This window comes from Colossoma macropomum, unplaced genomic scaffold (genome assembly GCF_904425465.1).
Source record: "Colossoma macropomum unplaced genomic scaffold, Colossoma_macropomum, whole genome shotgun sequence".
NCBI classification, from domain to species: Eukaryota; Metazoa; Chordata; class Actinopteri; order Characiformes; family Serrasalmidae; genus Colossoma; species Colossoma macropomum.
Window position 1 is genome coordinate 40466712 of NW_023494785.1, and position 20989 is coordinate 40487700.

The window sequence follows — 20989 nt, forward strand, 5'->3', positions numbered from 1 at the left end:
AATAACCATATCACTCCCGTTTTGAAAGACTTGCACTGGATACCTGTATCGTTCTGTATAGTTCTGCTACTAGTTTTTAAGGCTCTAAATGACCGTCCGTCTGTTTATGTTCCAGCACGTGATCTGCGGATACTGACCTTCTGTCTGTAAAGCACTTTGAGCTGTCACCAGCATGGAAAGTGCAATATAAATAAAAATTATTATTATTATTATTATTATTATAACTCAACTTTCAACTGGAAGTTTCATACATGCCATTCACTCCGTAGTTCATACAGTCCATATTTTGGAACAGACTGTTTTGAATTCACTGTTTCTTTTTCTGAGATCATGAAAAGTAAAACATTTACACACATCCACATATTCATCCCACTGCAGTTTAGCTCTGCCCACTCACACTGAAGTTATAAGGAGTGTTTCAGTCCGGGCTGCTATTTCAATGAGACGCAGTACAAGGCAGCCAATCAGAACAGAGCTCATTAACCAAAACGGGCTAAAGATATTGGAGAATAATCATGTAAAAATAAGTTTTGGTTGTTTTTGGTACACAAAGCAACAGTGAATCTCAAGGGAAAAACAAATTACAAGAAAAATTGTAAGATATGGGCCCTAAGATATGCCTGCAGTGAAAGTGAAAGTACCTTTCCAAAAGAAAATAAAAATAATTTGAATATAAATACAAAAAAAAAAGTGGGTCGTGGGGAAAAGTACAGTTGTGAGTTGCAGAAGAGCTGTCTGATATCGTCAGTTATAGTTTAAAAAGCTAATTAAACCCAAAATAGATTGTTTAATTATAGACGGTAGTGACAAAGTGAAAGTCTGCCTGCTTTGAAGTTGCTTTCTGTGCTATGATAGTTTGTTGACTCAAGCCGTAAAAGTTATTAAAAGTCCAACATTTTTCTTCGGAATCCTTATAGTTATCATTTTTGGGATTTTGCTAAAATATATATAACATGCAGATAATAAGTGCCACTGTAAAAGGCAATAAAAATGAATATCTAACCTGAATGTGTATAATTTTATAATAATAAAATACATATAATAATAAAAATAATAATATTCATTTCAATAATACGCTTAGCTAAATTGCACAGGAGTTTCACCCTCCGTGTACTCTGAGTTTAAATAAAGATTGGCTCTTGGTTGATTTGATATTTGTTTTGTGCTTTAATATTGACATATCAGTATGATGAGCGTAATTGTAGGCGTGGTTTGTTTACACAGTTCTATGTTTGAAATGCTGTATGTGAGCTTTAGGTTTGCAGTGAAACCTCTAGTACATCTAGACAGTATCTATCAGCATAGAAAATGAAGTCAGTAACACTCTGTTTCTCTTCTCGATGAACCTTTTGGACTAAAATAAGATGCTGAAGCTCGAAGGTCAGAGATGTGACCAATCACAAAGCAGGATTAAACACAAAAAATGAATTAGTGACTAAAGCTAAGGTAAAAGAAGATTCCTTTTCTTACCAGTATATCTGTGTAGAAAGAAACGTTCATCGGTTTTATAGGTAACTGCATGTTAATATAGATATCCTGCCTCTGTTTGGGTTGAATTGCCTCTCTCTCTGCACTGTAGGTGTCATGGATTTTCGAAACGGCTGCCGGGGTCCGAACCAACATTGCAGTGTTTCATCCGAGCTTTGGAATTAATTACCCGAAGTCCCCGGTGACTGGCCGCGTGAGTTTCACCATTGACCCACCCCAACTGGAGAATCCCACCATTCAGATCACGGACATTAAGATGACTGATGAGGGAAAGTACATCTGTGAATACGCCACTTACCCCAGCGGGAACGAGCAGGGCGTCACCAGCCTCGTCTTACTAGGTGAGCAGTGGAGAGCTTGTATTGTTTGTATAGTTAAATATGTTAACATGTTAAATTCAGCAAAAATAAGCAGTAATTGTGTATTAAAATGTGCAGAAGTGTGTTCTCTTTAGAGGGTATGTTCACTTATTCACACTCAACAATTTTATCAACAATGTGTAATTTGACAGGGGTGCCTAAACTTTTGCAACTGGCTATTTTTTATATATAAATCTACAAAGGTATGCAATTTGATGTTTAAAAAAAAAGAGCACAAAGATGGTTCTTAAATGGTAGAGTGAGCATCACAGTGAACTCTCTCTCCACCTGTTAAAGTGATATTAACACTAAGATGCTTTTGGGAAACTGGACCCTGGTCAGTAAGCGTATATTACCATAAATAAAAATAACATGATTACAAAACGTTGTTATTTAAAGGTGCAGTGTGTAAGATTTAGAGGGATCTGTTAGCAGAAGTGGGATACAATGTACAGAAGCATGTGTTCATTAGTGTTCAGTCACCTGTAACTACGAATCATTGACGTAGAAAGAAGACGTAGAAAGAAGAAGAATCAGTGTTGCTGTCGGTGTTGCTGACCGTTTTATGTTGTGTGAAGTTTGAGAACAAAGGATCATGCTTACAATTCAGCACATGAAAAAGCAAAAGAGGGCGAATCCTCATCATCAACAAAGCGAAAACATGAAGCAAAACGAAATCAGGACAGACGACAGCAGAAAACCTGTGGTTTTACTGCACGCTTGGAAAGGGAGGGGTGAGGGAAGGGTTGCAATTCAGTTGGTTGCAATCTTCAACCTCCCCCACTGATGCCACTGAATCTTACACACTGCACCTTTAATGTATGTTTGTGTATTTTTTTTAACCGTTGTAATTGGTTTGGTTGATCAATCCTTCATTACCTTAAATCAGGTTCACTCTTGATGGAATTTAACTAGTGTATGTGATGGCTGGAGGTGTCCAGGAGAGACCTGGAACCAAAGTTTGTTCTGCTACTTTTTTGAAAACAAGAAATTCTTGTTACGTATTACAGTATTTACGTTCATTTGCACTTATTCTGAGGATGTATGGTGTTTTTACAAGCCCAGACCCGCTTCATACCAAGATAAATGCTTTTAAATCATGTGCTTAAGTGCCTTTTGCACAGTACTGTTTATGTAAAAACACCACCATAGCTCCACCATACCTGCCAGCACTGCAACATCATTGGGCAGCTCAACACACTTGGAGAAGAATGCTAGCTGCTAATTCAGTTGCTTCAGCTAACAGACGCCTGCGTTGGCTAGCATTGCGCTCAGTGATGGGGGAAGAGGGAGGTCCATCCTGCCCACCCAGAGGCTAATTATGCCCACTTGGGGTCCTGGTGACGGACGGCTGTGGCATCTGGCGATCGCAGCCTCTTGCAGCTTGGACGTTTGCAACAGGAGACAAACTGTTGTTCATATATTATAAAAATTATGTATTTTTAAACATAGTTCTGAATTGGACCAAAATGGCCAAATTCAGCTGAATCTGGCTGAAACTTAGGATTTCATGAGGCACCAGATCATTTCCTAAATAGACGAATCGAATCGTCGTGAGGTCACAGATTTACACCCATGTTTTGCGCCGTATATTACTGTGTATCTGATTGTCGCCGTGCCCCCCTCTGTCCTGCAGGCTTTAACTGGATTTATAAATTATATTGTCAGATCAATTGCGCCGCTGTTAATGCGTGTGAAGTGTGGCAGTAACCTTGGCCGGGCTCTCGCTCTCGCCCCCCCTCCCCTCCTCTATTGATCTGCCTGCTTATCATGCTGAGAGGCCGCTCCTCTCCTGTCATTCGCCGTCTCCCTCGCTTTTCTCCTCTCCTTCGCTTTGATGTCTTTCTCCAAGCGGAACGCGGGTACAATGCGAGCGCTGTGGGCCGAGCCAAGCGGCCGTCTCCCCTTCCTCCCTCCTTCATCCTCTCTTCCTCTCTTCCCTCGGAGCGCGCCGAGAAATAAAGGTCAAAGTCTTGGAGGGCAGCGCTGCCGTGCTCTCGTACTCTAACCACTCGAATGCTTGTGGAAACTTAAAGCGACAGTTCGGCCAAAACAAAAAATTTTACCCCCCGATTCTGAACGTAGACGTGTTTGGTGTCTGGCGGTTGCTTCTTTAGTTTTTCCGCTGCTTTTGTTGTTAATGGAGCTATGAGACAAATGTGATTCCTAACACTGCATAACGTACTGTTATATGTAAAAATGGACAAAAGTGCATCGCATACCTAAAAAATGTATTAGCAGCCAACCAGGAGCCAGAATTTGGTTGAATTTATCCACGTTTAGATAAAAATACATAATACAGTGCCAGAAACGGTGCTAACTCATGGCTTCCATCGATTGTTAGCTACATTAGCTTTGTAGCTCCAGTGCAAAACTAAAGAAGCAAACTTCGGACGCTTTAGTGGCCGATTCACTACGTTTGGGTTAAGAAAATAACTGTGTATGTTTGACTTCTTGCCAGAAATTTAGGTTAATCTGACTCCAAAATGTTTAACCGATTAGCCCACAAGGTTAGTTCTCAATGAATGTGTTTACATGCACTCAGTAATCAGATAATGGGGGTCAATCCAGGTCTACATGAGTCGGGCAGTAAGAGTCAGGCTTCTGCTGTGCAACCAGCCAGTAAACTCACAGAAGAAGACGTGACGTAAACGTAAAACTCAACTTTTTTACCTGAAAATATGAACATACTTTATCTAGACGGTGAAGAATATTTAAATCCTTCATTTCGTCAAGCATGTATTTGGTTTCAGCCCAAATACATTTCGCTCCAAAAGTGTTTTGCTGCGTCTCGCGGCGACGCTGCTCACTTATTTCTGGTATCACGGTCTGTTTTCACACACGCGCAGACTGAGAAATCAGAGTAAGAGTTTACATGCACCGAGAAATCTGATTACTGAGCTAAAATCCAGCCTCTTTATCGGATTTCTAGACCTTACTCTGATTTAAGAGATTTAAGAAATCAGAGTGTGCTGTTTACGTAACAGTTTGAATAATCAGATAAGTGCAGAAATCCGATTATGATTGGATTATTGAGCGCATGTAAACACACTCGATGATGCTCAATATGGAAAACATTTGTCATTTCCTTAAAAAAAACAGGTCATATGAACAGCGCGACCCTTCTGACAGATACACACAGTATCTTGACAGTACACTACAGGAAGTGTTGACCAAAATGGATCCCTGTTTGCGTTTACATACTATTACATATGTTGACCAGAGATTTCAAATCATAACAGTCCAAATTTTACACTTAAGCACTCGTAATTTCACTGTGGATCATTACACCAGCTGAATGTATACCAACATGCTTCGTGAGCCTCTTGTTACTAAGCAACGGATAAAGAGCAGTTAGTCAATGCCACTGAAAACTTGCCGGACTGTCGAGTCTCTGAAGAAAAACAGCAGTTCTGTACATTTATAAACACTATAAACACATTTACTCTCTGCTGCTCGTCATACAGCAAAACACTGACCTGTGACTGCGGTTACTGCAGTCATGGACCAAGAATAAAACATGTAGTCCAGTCTTCACTGCAGGCATTTAAAACGTTACACCTGCTCCCGCTGGGGCTCTTAATGATTGATTGATTGTGCAGCTGGTGAATACTGATGCAGGTAAATGATGACATACCAGTATGCCTGAATTCATTGAGTGCATTTATATATGCACTTAATAATCTGATAACTGCGGACAATCAGATTTTGTCAGTAATGTGTTCAACATGTTTACAATGTACTTGGGTGAGCAGATAATCTGAAGATTCCAGGTCTATACGAGTCAGGCAGTAATTAGATTTCTGCTTTGCAACCAGCCAATAAACTCAGAAAATAAGACGTGGCATAAACGTAACATAAAACTCAAATGTCATGCTATGACTTTTATTTGTAGCCTCTTAAATTCCTCGAGACCACCAGTGGTTCCAAAATGCACTTTGTCATATTCTTCATAACGTTCATATTTCATAAGCTACATTCAGAAGGTGGGGGTCGTATGAGAGCTGTAACTGTCTTCTTTCAGTCAAATAGATGGGTGATGTAATTTTAAACCCTTATAATAAAAGAAGCTGAACTCAGTTTTTTTTTTTTGTACTGAAAGTCGACCCATTTTTCCACAAATCTGGGCTATAAACTATAAACAGATGGCGTCTCTTCAGTGATCTGCTCTGTAAAAATTATTTTTATAAAATAATACAAAGAGCATCTAAGATTTTTGGCTTTCAGCTGTAACAGCTCAGCTGAGCTTTTACAAAAAAAAATCAATAAATAAAATAAAAAATTTGCATTTATTTCATGCAGTTACTGAATAATTTGCCTTACAGTTTGGTCATGTGAATTCAGATGGAAAAACCAAAATATACGCTGGAGAGTAAGAGGTTAAGCATTGAGTCACTTTAGCGAAAAATATGTACGTACATCATCTAGAAGATGAAGAATATTTAAATCCTTCATTTCATCAAGCATGTAGTCGGTTTCAGCGTCCAAAAGTGTTTTGTTGCCGTCTCGCGGGTGCTGTGTCAAACGCTGCTTGTCGTTTCTGGGACAGCAGCCTGTTTTCGCACATGCACAGACTGAGAAGAAGTGAAAGAAATCAGAGTAAGAGTTTACAAAGTGCTGGAAAACCCCTTCCCTGAGCTAAAATCCAGCTCTCTTTTTCAGATTTCTAGGCCTTAGTTCGATCAAAGATGTTGGAGTGTGATGTTGACATGACCACTTGAATGATCAGATAACTGCTGAAATCAGATTATTAAAAACTTGTTTAGTGATTCGTGTGTTTTTCCTACAGTTTAGTAAACTAGATCATTCACCTGTATATCACTGCTGTCGGAGCAAAACCTCGAATCTCCAAAATGGTAACTTTTTTACCTTTTCATACTAATGTAAGTCAATGGAACCAGAGTTTTTTCCCCATGTAGTTTTGGGCTGTTTCTTTTGGTACTTTCATAATGAAATTTAAACACAATATAAAGGACAGCAAGTGCTTTCAAATTATGTCAAAAACGGAAAAATGACAAAAAATGGAGGTACAATGTTTTGCTCTGACAGCAGCAGTTTCAGACCACATGCTACCAGACTAAATTTTAGATTTCAAGATGGTCACTTGGCTCCTGAGTGGTGCAGCCATCTAAACACTGGCTCGTGAGTTTGATCCCCAGTGATGCCTCCACCGTCCGTGACTAGGTGTCCAAATATGATTGTCTTCCCTCTCTGAGTGGTTAGGATGGTCCTCCCCACCACCGCAAACCGCTCAGTGTGATGCTAGCTGGGCTTCTCTTAGCTGACGTAACAGAATTAGTGGTCAGCGTTCTCCTTCAAGACGTGTTGAGCTGTTGACGTTGGGTTACCAGCAATTTGAGAAGATGTAGTGGAGCTTCACGTGCCTCAGAGGACGCACGTAGATGACTTCTAGTACTGCTTTTCACTGGGCAGTTTGCGTTTGTCCATTCTTATTGATGACTGTACATCAGAAAAATCCTCTAAATCTCTTTTTCTTTCTTTTCCAGCCAAGCCTTCGAACACCGCCTCCACCGTCACCGTACAGGCCGGCACAGCCGCGGTCGTCGTGGCCCGCTGCGTGTCGGCTAACGGCCGTCCGCCGGCAACCATCACCTGGTCGACTTCGGTGGGCGGCAACGGAACGATCCCAACGAAGACGGACAACTCGGACAACACGGTGACGGTGAAGAGCGAGTACTGGCTGGTGCCGACTCAGGCTGACAACGGCAAGGACATCAGCTGCGAGGTGTCACACCGGACGCTGACCAAGCCGGAGACTTTCCCCATGAAGCTGGTGATCGAATGTACGCCCACAGTTCCGAGCGCCAATTCCGTTCATTAGCAGAGCCGCCGAATAGAGCGAGTCTCAAGAGCCTCATTATTTCCAGATTGCTGCCTGGCTGTTTGTGTAGCCACTCGGGTTCACTCGAGCGACTCAGGAGGAAAACAGTACCATGTTTTTCAATAGCGCTAATACAAATGTGTTCCACACTAAAGGCTATTAAGCTCATTGGCAGTCAGGAACCTGTAGTATGAGCTGCTGCACTGGATTAGCATGCGCTCTGCCTCAGGGCTGATGTCACTCGTGTTGTGCTAGTTAATGTTCAAATAAAACCTTCACGCTCGCAGCACATGGTTAACCTTTCTCTTTCTACACCCCCTCCTCCTCTTTTCTCTCAGATCCTCCTCAGGTGCGGATCGTGGGCTATGATGGTAACTGGTATTTAGGGCGCACAAACGTGGTGCTGACCTGCCAGGCTCAGGGGAACCCTGCTCCCACCACCTTCACCTGGAGAACGTGAGTGTTTCCAGTGCAAATGCCAGGCCTCTGGTCCGTCTAATGCTGCCCAATGAGCTCCCTTCAAAGGGCTCTATCAGTGGTTTTTAATGATTTCCCATTAGCCCCCATTAGCCCCATTAGCCTCCTTTCCAGCCTCCTTCCGTCTTCCTGACCGGTCCTGGTTTCCATAGTCACTGCTGGACTTCAGCAAGGTTCATCCTGAGCTTTATGAGCTTAAACCTCAGGCCTTGTGACCTATTCGTAACCTATGATATATAAATAGCTTATCCTGGCAGCAGTAATGGTCAATGGCTGCTACAAGGGCATTGGATTTGATGGAGGCCAGAGGCTTTAAGATCATTCAGGAAGAGATGGGAACCATGTCTCCTGACTCTTCGAAGGGGAATTCCACCCATATTTCAACTTTTCTCCATAATTCCATCAAGATGTTGACAGTAATTCAGAGTGGTTTGATGTGAAATGGTTCACTGTAGGGAAACTTCCTTACTCAATTACCAACGGTTTCTTTACAGCGGTCACGATGGTCACAACACAAATATAACCATTTTATTTGCTATCCAAAACCACCAGTAAACCGACAGCAAAAATACGGTTTCTTTGGGGACTATTTTTGCTCATGACACCCACCTAAAAATACGTTTTAAGCCAAAATTTTATCTCAGAACTATCATAAAACATTGTCTCAAGCATCAGGCAGTGAATTAATAACCATTTCTTGTAATAACTTTCTGTGAGGGAGCTTTTAGAAGTCAGACGTCCGGTTCCTATCACCACCACTGTAAACGATTCTGACTCTGCAATTTCTCTAGAACTGAGCGTTTCACAACAAACCACTCTGAATGACTTTGATTTCATCTTAATCATTTTATTATGCAAAAATTTTGGAAAAAAGTGGTGGAATTCCCCTTCAACTGGTATCATTTCCTCATAAGTGATTGAAGCATAGCTCAAGCTCTCTCTTCAGCAGATAGGAATTTCTCTACCGATGTAACTCTCCCTTTTTACGGTTGTTCAGAGTATGTCATTGTCTGTGTGATTGCCTGCAATTATCTTGACTGTTTGGGTCCAAAAATAAAATGCGCCTATTATGATTATGATGGCCCAGCTGTTGCAGTAATAAAGCAGTTTTTCTTTAAAGGGCCCATATCATGAGAAAAAAAAACACTTATTCAAAATTTATTTGATGTAGTATGAAAAATACTATTGCAAGTTTTAAAATGTACCATTCACTCCCCGAGTGTTACATTCGTATATAGAAATTAAGCAGCAGAAACATCCTGTTTTTAGTTCACCATGGTTGTGAGGTCACACAGGATTGAAAGGAATGGCTGTAGGTTGATTGTTTTCCAATGTTCTTGAGTACTTTAGTGCTTTAGTACAAACTTAAGAGTTTGACCTGTATGATTTAGCCTGAACAGGGCCCAATACTAGGGCAGCCAATCAAAACAGAGGTCTTATCAGTGTTAAAGGCACAGTAACCAAAAAAGCATTATATATATGTGTGTGTGTATGTGTGTGTGTGTGTATGTGTGTGTGTGTGTGTGTGTGTGTGTGTGTGTGTGTGTGTGTATTTATATGTATATCTACACACACACACACACACACACACACACACACACATTCCTATCTGCTGAAAAGAGAGGTTGAGCTATGCTTCAATCACTTATGAGGAAGTGAAATTTATTTATATATATATATATATATATATATATATATATATATATATATATATATATATATATATATATATATATATATATATATATATGCATATATATATATGCATATAAACTAAGCAACAGTAAGCTAGTTAAAGGCTTGAGGGAAGAATCATATGCACCAAATATATGTATAATATCATTAATAAATCTTAATCATTGATATATGGACCCTTAATGAATATTTATTAATGATATAATATGAAAATCCACATGAAAACAATAAACGCCATTCTTTTTACGTTTCGTATGTGGAACGTGGAGAAGTTGCAATGTTTCTGGTACATAAACTCACACGAATATTGTTGTATGTGGATTTCAGTGGGGGGGAAGGTAAAATAAAGGAAATTATTGGACTCTTTGACGTTGTTTTGACGTTGTTTTAATGTGCTGTGACAGGATTTCTGGTCTGATGCCGGATACGGTTACGGTGAAGGAGAGCACACTGACCGTGCCTAAAGTGGATGAGACGGTCAACGCCACTTTCATCTGCGAGGTCAAGAACAGCCTCGGCACAGGAAAGGACCAGGTCAGCGTGATGGTCAGGGGTGAGTGAAACCATCCATATACATGCAGTAGGAACGCTGTTCACTCTCACATGACTGAGCTTCAGCTCCACAGAGTATACACGTACACTACCTCTGCTCTGAGCCTGTCGTGTAGTAGGGCTGCACCATATGCATTAAATATGATCGTTGCTACATCTTGCAGTTTCTAGGACAATTCCACAGATTTTTCAAGATGTCTGCATAATTCAGTGGTAAGCAAAGTCATTCAGAGTGGTTTGGTGTGAAACGGTTGATTGTAGAGACTCAGATTTGTTTACAGTGGTGGTGATAGGAACCAGGCCTCGCGATATCTATAACACAAATATAGAAAGTTCATTTACTATTAAAAACTCTTTTATTAAAATAAGTATGCCTCATTTCAAATCTGTCATGAAACAGTGTCTCAGGCATATTTGTATTGCATATTGTTGTGTAATAACGTTTCAGATGTCTGGTTCCTATCACTACCACTGTGTAAATTTCTGACTCACACAGATCACACCACTCTGAATGACTGTTTACATCTAAGCCATTTAATTATGCTAAATTTTTGTAAACAAAGTTGTTCAGAGTGGTTTGGTGTGAGAAACTATTCTAGAGAAACTTATCGAGTCATAACTGTTCATAGTGGTGGTGATAGGAACCAGACGTCCACCTCTAAAAGCTCCCTCACAGAAAGTTATTACAATTTATGATTAGGAAGATGCTGCCTGCTGTCTGAGACACTGTTTCACGAGGGTTTTGTGGTCTGAAACATATTTTAATCAACTTATTTTAATCCATTTATGGTGGAGGGATACATAAAGGGTGTTTTTAGGGCAAACTAGTCCCCAGAGAAAACTATTTTTTCAGATTTATGACTATTTTACCATCATTAACATCACATATAAACTCAGAAGACTCGTGTTGGTTCACTGGTGGTTTTGGATAGTAAATAAAATGGCTATATCTGTGTTGTAGTCATGGCGACTCGTGGTTCCTATCACCACCTCTCTAAAGAAATCTGAGTCTCTACAATGAGCCTTTTCACATCAAACCACTCTGAATGACTTTGTTTACATCTCAAACACTGAATTAGATAGAAATGTAGAAAATCGGTGGAATGAATGCTTTATTAAAAAAACACCCATCTGGAGCTGTGATTGGTTGGGATGCTCACAGCACACAGTAAAATACACTCTGATTGGTTAGAGGGCCTTCTGCAGGCCAATACCACAATAACAGATGACAAATGATATATTGTGCAGCTTTATAGTGTTTTTTTGTGTGGCGATGATGTGGAGCTCAGAATAGCAGCAGATATTCTGGGTGTCCACTCCCAGGGGATTGTGGGTGGTGGCGTAAGGCAGTTTGTTGGATCCATACTGTTCTTTTGTTGCGTTTATGCATCACTTCATTCATCTGTCTGTCTCCATATCCTGCATGTGTCACCCCTTTCACTCTGAATGTGTGAACTGTGCTCTGGATAGTTCATTCATTTTTTTATTGCTTTCTTTAAGTCTATTAGTTCAACCTTAGAAGATCTTCAGAGTTCAAATGCGATACATCATTAAAGGAACAGTTTTAAAAAAAATTACATTCACACAGTTTCACGTGACTTAAAGGACCGTATCATGGAAAAATGAATTTTCCTTGCTTTTATGAAATTAGAGTTTAATGTAGCATCTGGGTCATTCTTCGTTTGGAGTGGGAAACCATGTCACAAAGGTTGTAGGGCTTAAAAAGATGCTTAAAATATTAGGCAGAGCTCCAAAAGTCAGTATGTACATTTACACAGTTGACCTAAGATTAAATAACACTTTTTCCTTATGATTTCTCAGATTTTTCTTTGTTTATCCTGTTTCTGTCACTCTGCATCTGTAAAACGGCTCATCACAAAATCAATTTTCAACCATTTTTTAACGAATAACACTATCTTTAATAGGCTTAACTTAGGAATTTGTATAAAACAGATTCACATTTACTTTTTATATCACTAATGTTATGCTACATTAAAAAATATGTATTTTATTTTAAAAAACAAATCATTTTTCAGACATTTTGGTCACTGGTGTTATCAGGACTCTTAACACAGTATTTTCAGCTCTATTAAACTGCTTTTTCGGGTCGAGGCTCTTCAGAAAGGAAGCATTTCGAGGCATGAGAAGGCGAGTCACGCTCACTCACTATATTTCATTAATTTATTAGTAATTCTGTTTATCAGGCAGCTCATAAATTCAATGTGTCATCTGTGTTATGTGCTTTAATGGCTGGGTAATTAAAATGGTCAAAATAACATCATTTATCATTTTTATTACTGATTTTAAATAGTTGCACAAGGTCACCTGATCACCAATGAGTCAGCCAATTTACTGAATCCTCAGATTTAACCAGATTGTCACTGGAGTCACCGTCGCTATGGTGTTACACCATATTAATATAACACCAGGGACTGTAAAATATGTTTGGAATTAAGCTCTCCATTCTGCATATATGACAATAGGAGATGTTAAGATTTAGTTTTGGGATGAAAGAAATTGATTTTTTAATAAATGTGTTCACCTGAGTTCCCACTCCAAATGGAGAATAACCCATGTAGACATTGTTAAATGCTCAAAACAGACCATCCACTCCAGTCCATACATTCTATGTATGGAAACTAAGCTGCAAAACCAGCCTGTTGTGAATTCATTGTTTTTGTGATGTCACTCATATCCCATACATCCACCTTCAGCTGACAGCAGCTTAGCTCTGTTTATTCACACTGAGGTTATAAGGAGTGGACTGCTTTTTGAACTAGCCACAATACAGGGCCAATCAGAACAGAGCTCATTTACATATGCCACTCTTAAAGGCACAGTAACACAAAACAGCCTGTTCACTTGTGACTGATAAAGAGAGGTTTAGCAAACTTATGACTTATAACATATAACTTGTGTTTTTGAGAACATAGAAACACCCAAACATCAGAGGTGGACATGAAATTTGAGAAAAACTCGGCACGGTGTGAGGCGTGTGTGTGGTGATGCAGGCCTGCGGTTTGCACGGCGCTAACTGGTGTAAATAGCCTCGTAGCTTCAGTGCAAAACTGAACGAACAGACATCAGACTCTAAAAGTGTCTTGGCTGATGAACTACATTTGATTTAAAGGGGGGAAAACAGCAAATTTGATTTTTCACTGGACTGTCACTTCAACTATAGCAGGCCGGCTGGTTTCCAGTCAATCAGCTTCCACTGAATCCTCAGTGTGGTTTCTGAGGACCTCGTGGTGGCTGTGAACAAGAAACTTCACTTAGAAGCTTAAGAAGTGTGTGTATCTGTGTGTATCTGTGTGTATCTGTGTGTATCTGTGTGTGTGTGTGTGTAGCTGTGTGTGTGTGTGTGTGTAGCTGAGTGTGTGTGTGTGTAGCTGTGTGTGAGAGAGAGAGAGAGAGTGAGAGAAGCAGGTTGAGGTGTTTGAAGCTGTAGCTTCTGTATAATGTATGATCTTTTTATGGCCAGAGTGGAGTGTTTGGTCCTCGCTCTCGGACTTTCTCTCTGTCTGTCTCTTTCTTTCTTTCTTTTTTTTTCCTTCCTTCCTTCCTTCTTTCTTTCTTCCCTTCTTTCCTTCTTTCTTTCTTACTCTGTCTCTCTTTCTGTCTGTTTCTTTCTCTCTCTCTCTCTCTCTCTCTCTCTCTCTCTCTCTCTCTCTCTCTTTTTCTCTTCTCTTTTTCACATTTTTTATTTTTCTGTTCTTTTTTCTGTATCTCTTGCTCTTTCCCTTTTTTATTTCTCCCTCTGTCGTACTGTTTTTCATCTCTCTCCTTTTCTTCCTTTTTCACTTTTTTCTGTTTCTTATTCTCCTTTCCCACTTTTATTTCTCTTACCTTTTTCCTTTTTTTAATATTTTTTCCTTCTTTTACTCTCTCTCTCTCTGTCTCTCTCTTTCTTTCTCCCTCGCTCTCTCTCTGTCTCTCTCTCTCTCTCTGGCTTCTTTTTTTCATGCTTTCTTTCTTTTTTTTTTTTACGTTTTATTTTTCATTTTTCTGTTTTTTTTTGGGATCTCATGCTCTTTTCTCCCTGTCTCCCTTCTTTCTCCTTTTTGCTTCTCCATTTCCCTTTTCATTTTTTAATCTTTTTTGCTCTCTCTCTCACTCTCTCTCTGTCCCTGTTTGACTCTTGCTGTAGACTGTGTAAAACTCTTCAATCCTCCAAAACCTTGATCACCCGGTTTGCATGGTCATCCTTCCTCACTCAATAATATTTTAATGGGAGAGCGAGAGCGAGAGCGAGAGAGAGACAGAGCGAGAGAGAGACAGAGCGAGAGGAACGATCAGAGTAGAGAGGGAGCAATGGACGCTGATGGCATTTAAAATCCCCTTGGGAGGATGTGTCTCTCTCTCTCTCTCTCTCTCTCTCTCTCTCTCTCTCTCTCTCTCTCTCTCTCTCTCTCTCTCTCTAATAGTCTCTCTCCCACTTTCTTCATCTACTCTGCAGTTAGTTGTTTTAAACTCTCTTTCGCTTTGCTTACACATTCACTTTGTGGTCTTTTAACATTACACCTCTCTCTCTCTCTCTCTCTCTCTCTCTCTCTCTCTCTCTCTCTCTCTCTCTCTCTCTCTCTCACTCAAGCCGCTCAGAGAGGATAAGTCAGCCTCTGCTGTTTCAGCTCCTGGCCTCTTCATCCCTCGCTCCTCTCTTCCGCCACTCTGAGTGAGGGATGAGGAGGACGTAGAGATGGTGAAATGCTAATTAGGCTGTAGTGCTGCGCTGGGCTGTGTGTTGTGTGTTTATACAGTGTTCTGATTGGTGGTGTTTCAGTTGTGCATAATAATATTTTCATGTGTTCAGCGTCATTAATCCAGAATAATCAGACATTATTATGAGATACTAAGTCTTTATTTCGACATGGGAAGTTGATTTTGTGAGAAGTTCAGTGATTATTCCAACGTATTAAGTCATTATTATGAGATATAAAGTCATTATTGGAATTTTAAGCTCTTTCCGTGTGTGCGGCTGTAGTTATTCCAGAGCGCTATAGTGGTGTTATTTTCTGACGTTTCCATGTTGTTTCTGTTTGGAAAGCTGGGAAATGGCAGGTCTGAAAGTTGGGCACCGAGAATGAGAGTGGCTCAGTTCCGGACCCTCAGCCACAGCCACAGAGCGGAGATTTTGGGTGGGGGGGGGCGTTAAGCGGGGTGGTTGTGGTGGGCTGTGTTAACGACGTGTTTGCTGAGGGATGTAGTGTGAGGGATGGGTGTGTGTCGGGGTGTGTGTGGTGTGAGGGGAGTGTGTGTCGGGGTCGGGTGTTTGCAGTGTGATGGTAGGTGAGTGGAACAGTGTTGACAGGCGTGAAATGGCCAGTACCTGCTCGGTACCCGGGCCCCCGGCAACCGTCTCCATGGCGACTCAGGTCAGCCTGAACAGATTTAACTTGTCATGGAGTTACTGCTCTGTGTGTGTGTGTGTGTGTGTGTGTGTGTGTGGGAGTGGAGAGTGGTACGGCTGATAACCTCCCCCACGAGAGAGAGAGAGTCTACATCTGTTTCAAACTCCTTCACAACCAGAACTGCATACACTCTCTCTTGCTCGCTCGCCCTCTCTTTGTCTCTCTCTCTCTCTCTGATTTACTTTCTTTTTACCTTTGTTTGTTTCTTTCCTCCTCTATATTTATTGCTTTCTCTCTTTCATACTCTAATTTTCTCTGTCGTTCTTTCTTACTTTCTTTTATGCTTTTTTTTTTCTCTTTGTTTATCTCTTTCTTTGTTTTTTTGTTCTCTGTTTTTTGTTCTTCTGTTTTTTTTCTCCCCCCCTTATTTTCTTTCTTTCTTCCCTGCTTTCTTGTGTTCTCTTTTTCTTACTTTCTTTCTTTCTCTTTCTCTATTTGTTTGTTTTATTGTCTCTTTACTTTCTGTTTTTTTTCCTTTGTTACTCCCTCTTTCTCTCTCTCCCTTGTTCAGTCTTCCTTTTTCTTTCTTTCTTACTTTCTCCTTCTTTTTCTTCATTATCTCTTTTCTGTCTTTACTACTTTCCGTGTTTCTCTCTTGCTTCCTTTTACCTTCTTTCTCTCTCTCTCTCTCTCTGTCTCTTTCTTTCTCGCTCTTTCACTCTATCTCTCTCACCCTTTGTTCTGCCCTGTTCTTCTCACTCTCATTGCTGGAATGTTAATTTATCTATTTAAGCCCCGCCCACAAGCGCGCTCTCTCCAGTCTACTGTTGCGAGGCTGAACCAGCTTTGGCAAAAATCTCATTCAACCTATTGAGAAACTGTAGCACACAACTCAGTTTTCATCACAGGACATAAACTCGGTGTGAATAGTTACATTAAAATGATGTTTATTTAAAATTTGATAGGGTGAATGTTGTTGTTTTTGTCATGAAACTGAGGTTTTTAGCGATAAACATCTGATTGATCGGCTAAGCGAACGCACAGTAATTTATATCAGTAAAGCCATCAGTAAAGTAAAGCTGCTCTGTGACTGTGTTGGACTGGAGTCTTGGCTCCCGAGCAGAATTTAAACAGCTGAAGCTGCTGAACATACTGTTAAACTTATCAGTCACACGTTTGTACCTGACGATGTAAAGTACACATCCCGACAGGTCACACCCGGTCTGTGTCAGCAGTTTGGCCTTGGACACATAAAATAAATATTTGAAATGAATAGCACTCTAAATGTATGTACATCGATATGAACTGAGAGGCACGCTACAGTTCCTCGCTAGGCTGAATGGGATTTTTGCCAGCGTTCTGTATGTAGGAGCAGCAGCTGTGTGGGCGACGCATGGATGTGTCTGTTGTGCCTGAGCTTCAGGATGTTGTAGATGGACCGCATGTTCTCTTTAAACAATATAGAGGACGCAAATGAACAGCAGAAACTTCCCCAGCCTCGACTCACTGATCCACACACTGTTTCTCGGTTTAGTTCTGATTGTAAATCAGATGCACTGACTGATTCTGACTGGAGAAGGAGAGTGGGAGGAGCGTGGGAGATACCGAGAAGTTTTGAGTATGTATGTATGTATAAATGTATATAAACTCACCAATATATACACCGACTGGTCCACCTCCTTGTTTCTACACTCATTGTCCATTTTATCATCTCCACTGATCATATAGAGCACTTTGTAGTTCTACAGTTACAGACTGTAGTCCATCTGTTTCATACTTTGTTACCCTGTTCTTCAGTGGTCAGGACCCTCACAGAGCAGGTACTATTTGGGTGGTGGATCATTCTCAGCGGTGACACTGATGTGGTGGTGGTGTGTCTGTGTGTTGTGCTGGTACGAGTGGATCAGACACAGCTGGAGTTTTTAAACACTGTGTCCACTCACTGTCCACTCTGTTAGACACTCCTACCTGGTCAGTCCACCTCGTAGATGTAAAGTCAGAGACGATAGCTCATCTGCTGCTGCACAGTTTGTGTTGGTCGTCCTCTAGTCCTTCGTCAGTGGTCACAGGACGCTGTTGGCTGGATATTTTTGGTTCATTTCACAAGCGATATTAAGAATTTCCGAAACCGGACTCCAGTTTTTCAGCTTTAGGGCCGAATTATCTCTTTACACAGTCCTCCAGGTCAAAAGGGCCTCGTTACAGAGAGAACTGAGATTGTTTGGAACATATTATTATATAACATGTGGGTGTCATATCTGATGCAAGAGCCTTTCGAAGTGAATTTAAGAATATATGCTAAAAATAAAAAGAAAATGCCCTCAGACCCCAGAGGATTGACGGCTTTTCCTCCTTTGACTTTCCCCTTAAATGGAAGTGGATTACTTGTGTAACTTGTACTTAATGGCCACTCGAAGTACTGCGTAAGAGAGAAAGCAGGGAGTTTTACAGTGGGGTGTAAACAGGAACACAATGACTAACTCAGACATAATCTCATTCCTGAAGTCTCTCCTGAAGCTTCGCATCGGATACAGCTCTCTGTGTGTGTGTGTGTGTGTGTGTGTGTGTGTGTGTGTGTGTGTGTGTGTGTGTGTGTGGAGGTGGGGGTGATGGGTACAGAGTGATGGTGCGATTAGAAACAGCGTGTTTCTTGTGCGTTTGTACCAAGGGACCGTGCGAAAGCGGAGCTCCTGTTTTAGCTTTGCTTTTAGGGCAGTGTCACCCACTTAGAGCCAGGAGAGCATCGAGGGAGGAACGAAATGACTCAAGCATAAACGAGAGAACGACAGATGGAGGAAATGAAAGAATGTAAAAAGAGCGAGGGAGATTTTTTTTTCCCCTGAAAGTGATGTCATATTTAACCATCACTCTGCGGTCCCTGGGGTCCTGTGTGCACTCCTATTCGCGCACCAGGAGCCCACTGATGTATCGCTGGGTCGATAAGATTGACCCGGGTTGTTTTTATGGAAATTCCACTGATAAAGCTCTGAATGTTTCTTATAATATGTTAGATAAGAAAACCACATTCATAGTCATGATACAATCAACCGTACTGTTGAACCATGTGTAATCTAGCTAGCGAGCACCGAGTCAGTCGAGGGTCTGAGTCTGAGTCGCAAGTCGGTTAAGGGCGAGTCCAAGTCAGGTTGCAAGTCAGTTAAGAGCGAGTACGGATCGAGTCACGAGTCAGTTAAGGGCAAGTCTGGGCTGAAAGTCAGTTACGGGCGAGTCAGATTCTGGTCATGAGTTCAGTTGCAGATCAGTTAAGCACATGTCAGGTCTGGGTGGGTCCAAGTCGAGAGTCAGTTAAGGGCGAGTCAGAGTTGCGAGTCCGAGTCGAGAGTCAGATAAGGGCGAGTCAGAGTCGAGAGTCAGTTAAGCGGGAGTCTGAGTTGAGTCGTAGATCAATTAAAGGCAGGTCCAAGTTGAGTCACAGGTCAAGTAAGAGCAGGTACAAGTCGAATCATGAGTCAGTTAACGGCGAGTCCGAGACGAGTCGCAAGTCAGTCAGCGTGCAGTCAGGGTGAGTCCAAGTCGAGAGTCAGTTAAGGGCGAGTCTGAGTCGAGTCATGGGTCAGGTGTGAGCCTGTGTCGAGGTGAGTGTCACTTAAGGGCAAATTAGAGTCAAATTGTGAATCACTTAAGTATGAGTCCGAGTCAAGTCCTGAGTCAGTGGTGTGAGTCTGAATCGAGTTGCAGATCAGTTACCCAATCAGTTAAGCCAAGTTGCAGGTCAGGGTGAGTCAGAGTTGAGAGTCAGTTAAGGGCGGGTCATAGTCGAGTCATGAGTCAAGTGTAAGTCTGAGTCAAGGCGAGTGTCACTTGAGGGCAAGCCTGAGTCAAATTGTGTGTCGGTTAAGTATGAGTCAGAGTTGAGTTGTAAGTCAGTGGTGTGAGTCCGAGTCGAGTTGTAGATCAATTAAGCACAAGGCAAGTTGCAAGTCAGGGTGAGTCCAAATAGAGACTCAGTTAAGAGCAAGTCGGAGTCGAGAGTCGGTTAAGGGCGAGTCCGAGTCGAGAGTCGGTTAAGGGCGAGTCCGAGTCGAGAGTCGGTTAAGGGCGAGTCCGAGTCGAGAGTCAGTAAAGAGCGAGTCCGAGTCGAGACTCGGTTAAGGGCGAGTCTAAGCCGGGGGGTCAGTTAAGGGTGAGTCTGAGTTGAGAGTCAGTTATGGGTGAGTCTGAGTTGAGAGTCAGTTATGGGTGAGTCTGAGTTCAGTCGTAGATCAATTAATGGCAGGTCCAAGTCAAGTCTCAGGTCAAGTAAGAGCAGGTGCAAGTCGAGTCATGAGTCAGTTAACATGAGTCAGTCAGCATGCGACTCTAGTCCCATCTCTGATCAAATCTAAGCCTCAGTCCAGTGGTATTTGAGATTAATATAGCTACTATATTATTTTTGATTATGTGAAATTAAATCTCCTTTAAAATCTCTCGAAAATTAAAGCTCCTTTAAATGATCATGTTGGTCAGACCCGATCATATCCACACAAACTGTGGACTGTTCCGCTCTCCGTGACCGTTTACATTCTGAATCCTTTCGAATGTGTGAGGGACACACTGGCAGATGACCACATTGTCTCGGAAACACACACACACACACACACACACACACACACACACACACACACACTCTCTTATTCACTGTGGGTTATTGGGCTGTGTGTGTTTGTATACTGTTCTATATTTGTAGCTAGGAGGCTGACTCGTCTGTCTGCTGTCTCACATTGTCAATCACAGCCTCTTTTTCTCTACCCTCTGTCCATCCATCAGCCTGTCCTCCCCTCCATCCATCCATCCGTCCATTTATCCATTTGTCCATCCCATTCGTCCACCCGCTCTTTCCTCTGCTGTGTTGCTGTGCCATTTTTTCCCCCTCCCGTCTTGGTTTGGTGGTTTTAAAGTGTGAATGCAACAAACTGGCCTTACAGAGAACAATTCTCCCTGAGGAGGTGCTGAGGAGAAATGTCACACACACGTGCGTGCACACACACACACACACACACACACACACACACACACACGTACACACACACACACACACACACACACACACACTCTCACGGTCACATGGCTCTGCAGCAGGGCTGTAAATGTCTGACCTCTCAGTGATTAGATTCAGTTTTGATTCTTTCCTGAAAGATTTAGTGAATCGTGATTGAATCAAATTCATTGTGCCATTTTTAGAGCTGTTTGTTATGCTATTAAAGGGCCCATATCCTGAAAAACTGTAT

The 20989-nt window shown here is 41.5% G+C and overlaps 1 protein-coding gene across 2 annotated transcripts in view; it reads left to right on the forward strand.

Moving 5' to 3' along the window:
- The window catches only part of si:ch73-22o12.1 (nectin-2), a 112121-nt gene that overhangs the window by 36466 nt on the left and 54666 nt on the right, over positions 1-20989 (forward strand). For both annotated transcript variants that reach the window (XM_036594816.1, XM_036594824.1), the window contains exons 3-6: positions 1580-1829; positions 7355-7651; positions 8028-8145; positions 10266-10414. In XM_036594816.1, the coding sequence (XP_036450709.1) occupies positions 1580-1829; positions 7355-7651; positions 8028-8145; positions 10266-10414 (814 nt within the window). The remainder of the gene's footprint in view (positions 1-1579; positions 1830-7354; positions 7652-8027; positions 8146-10265; positions 10415-20989) is intronic.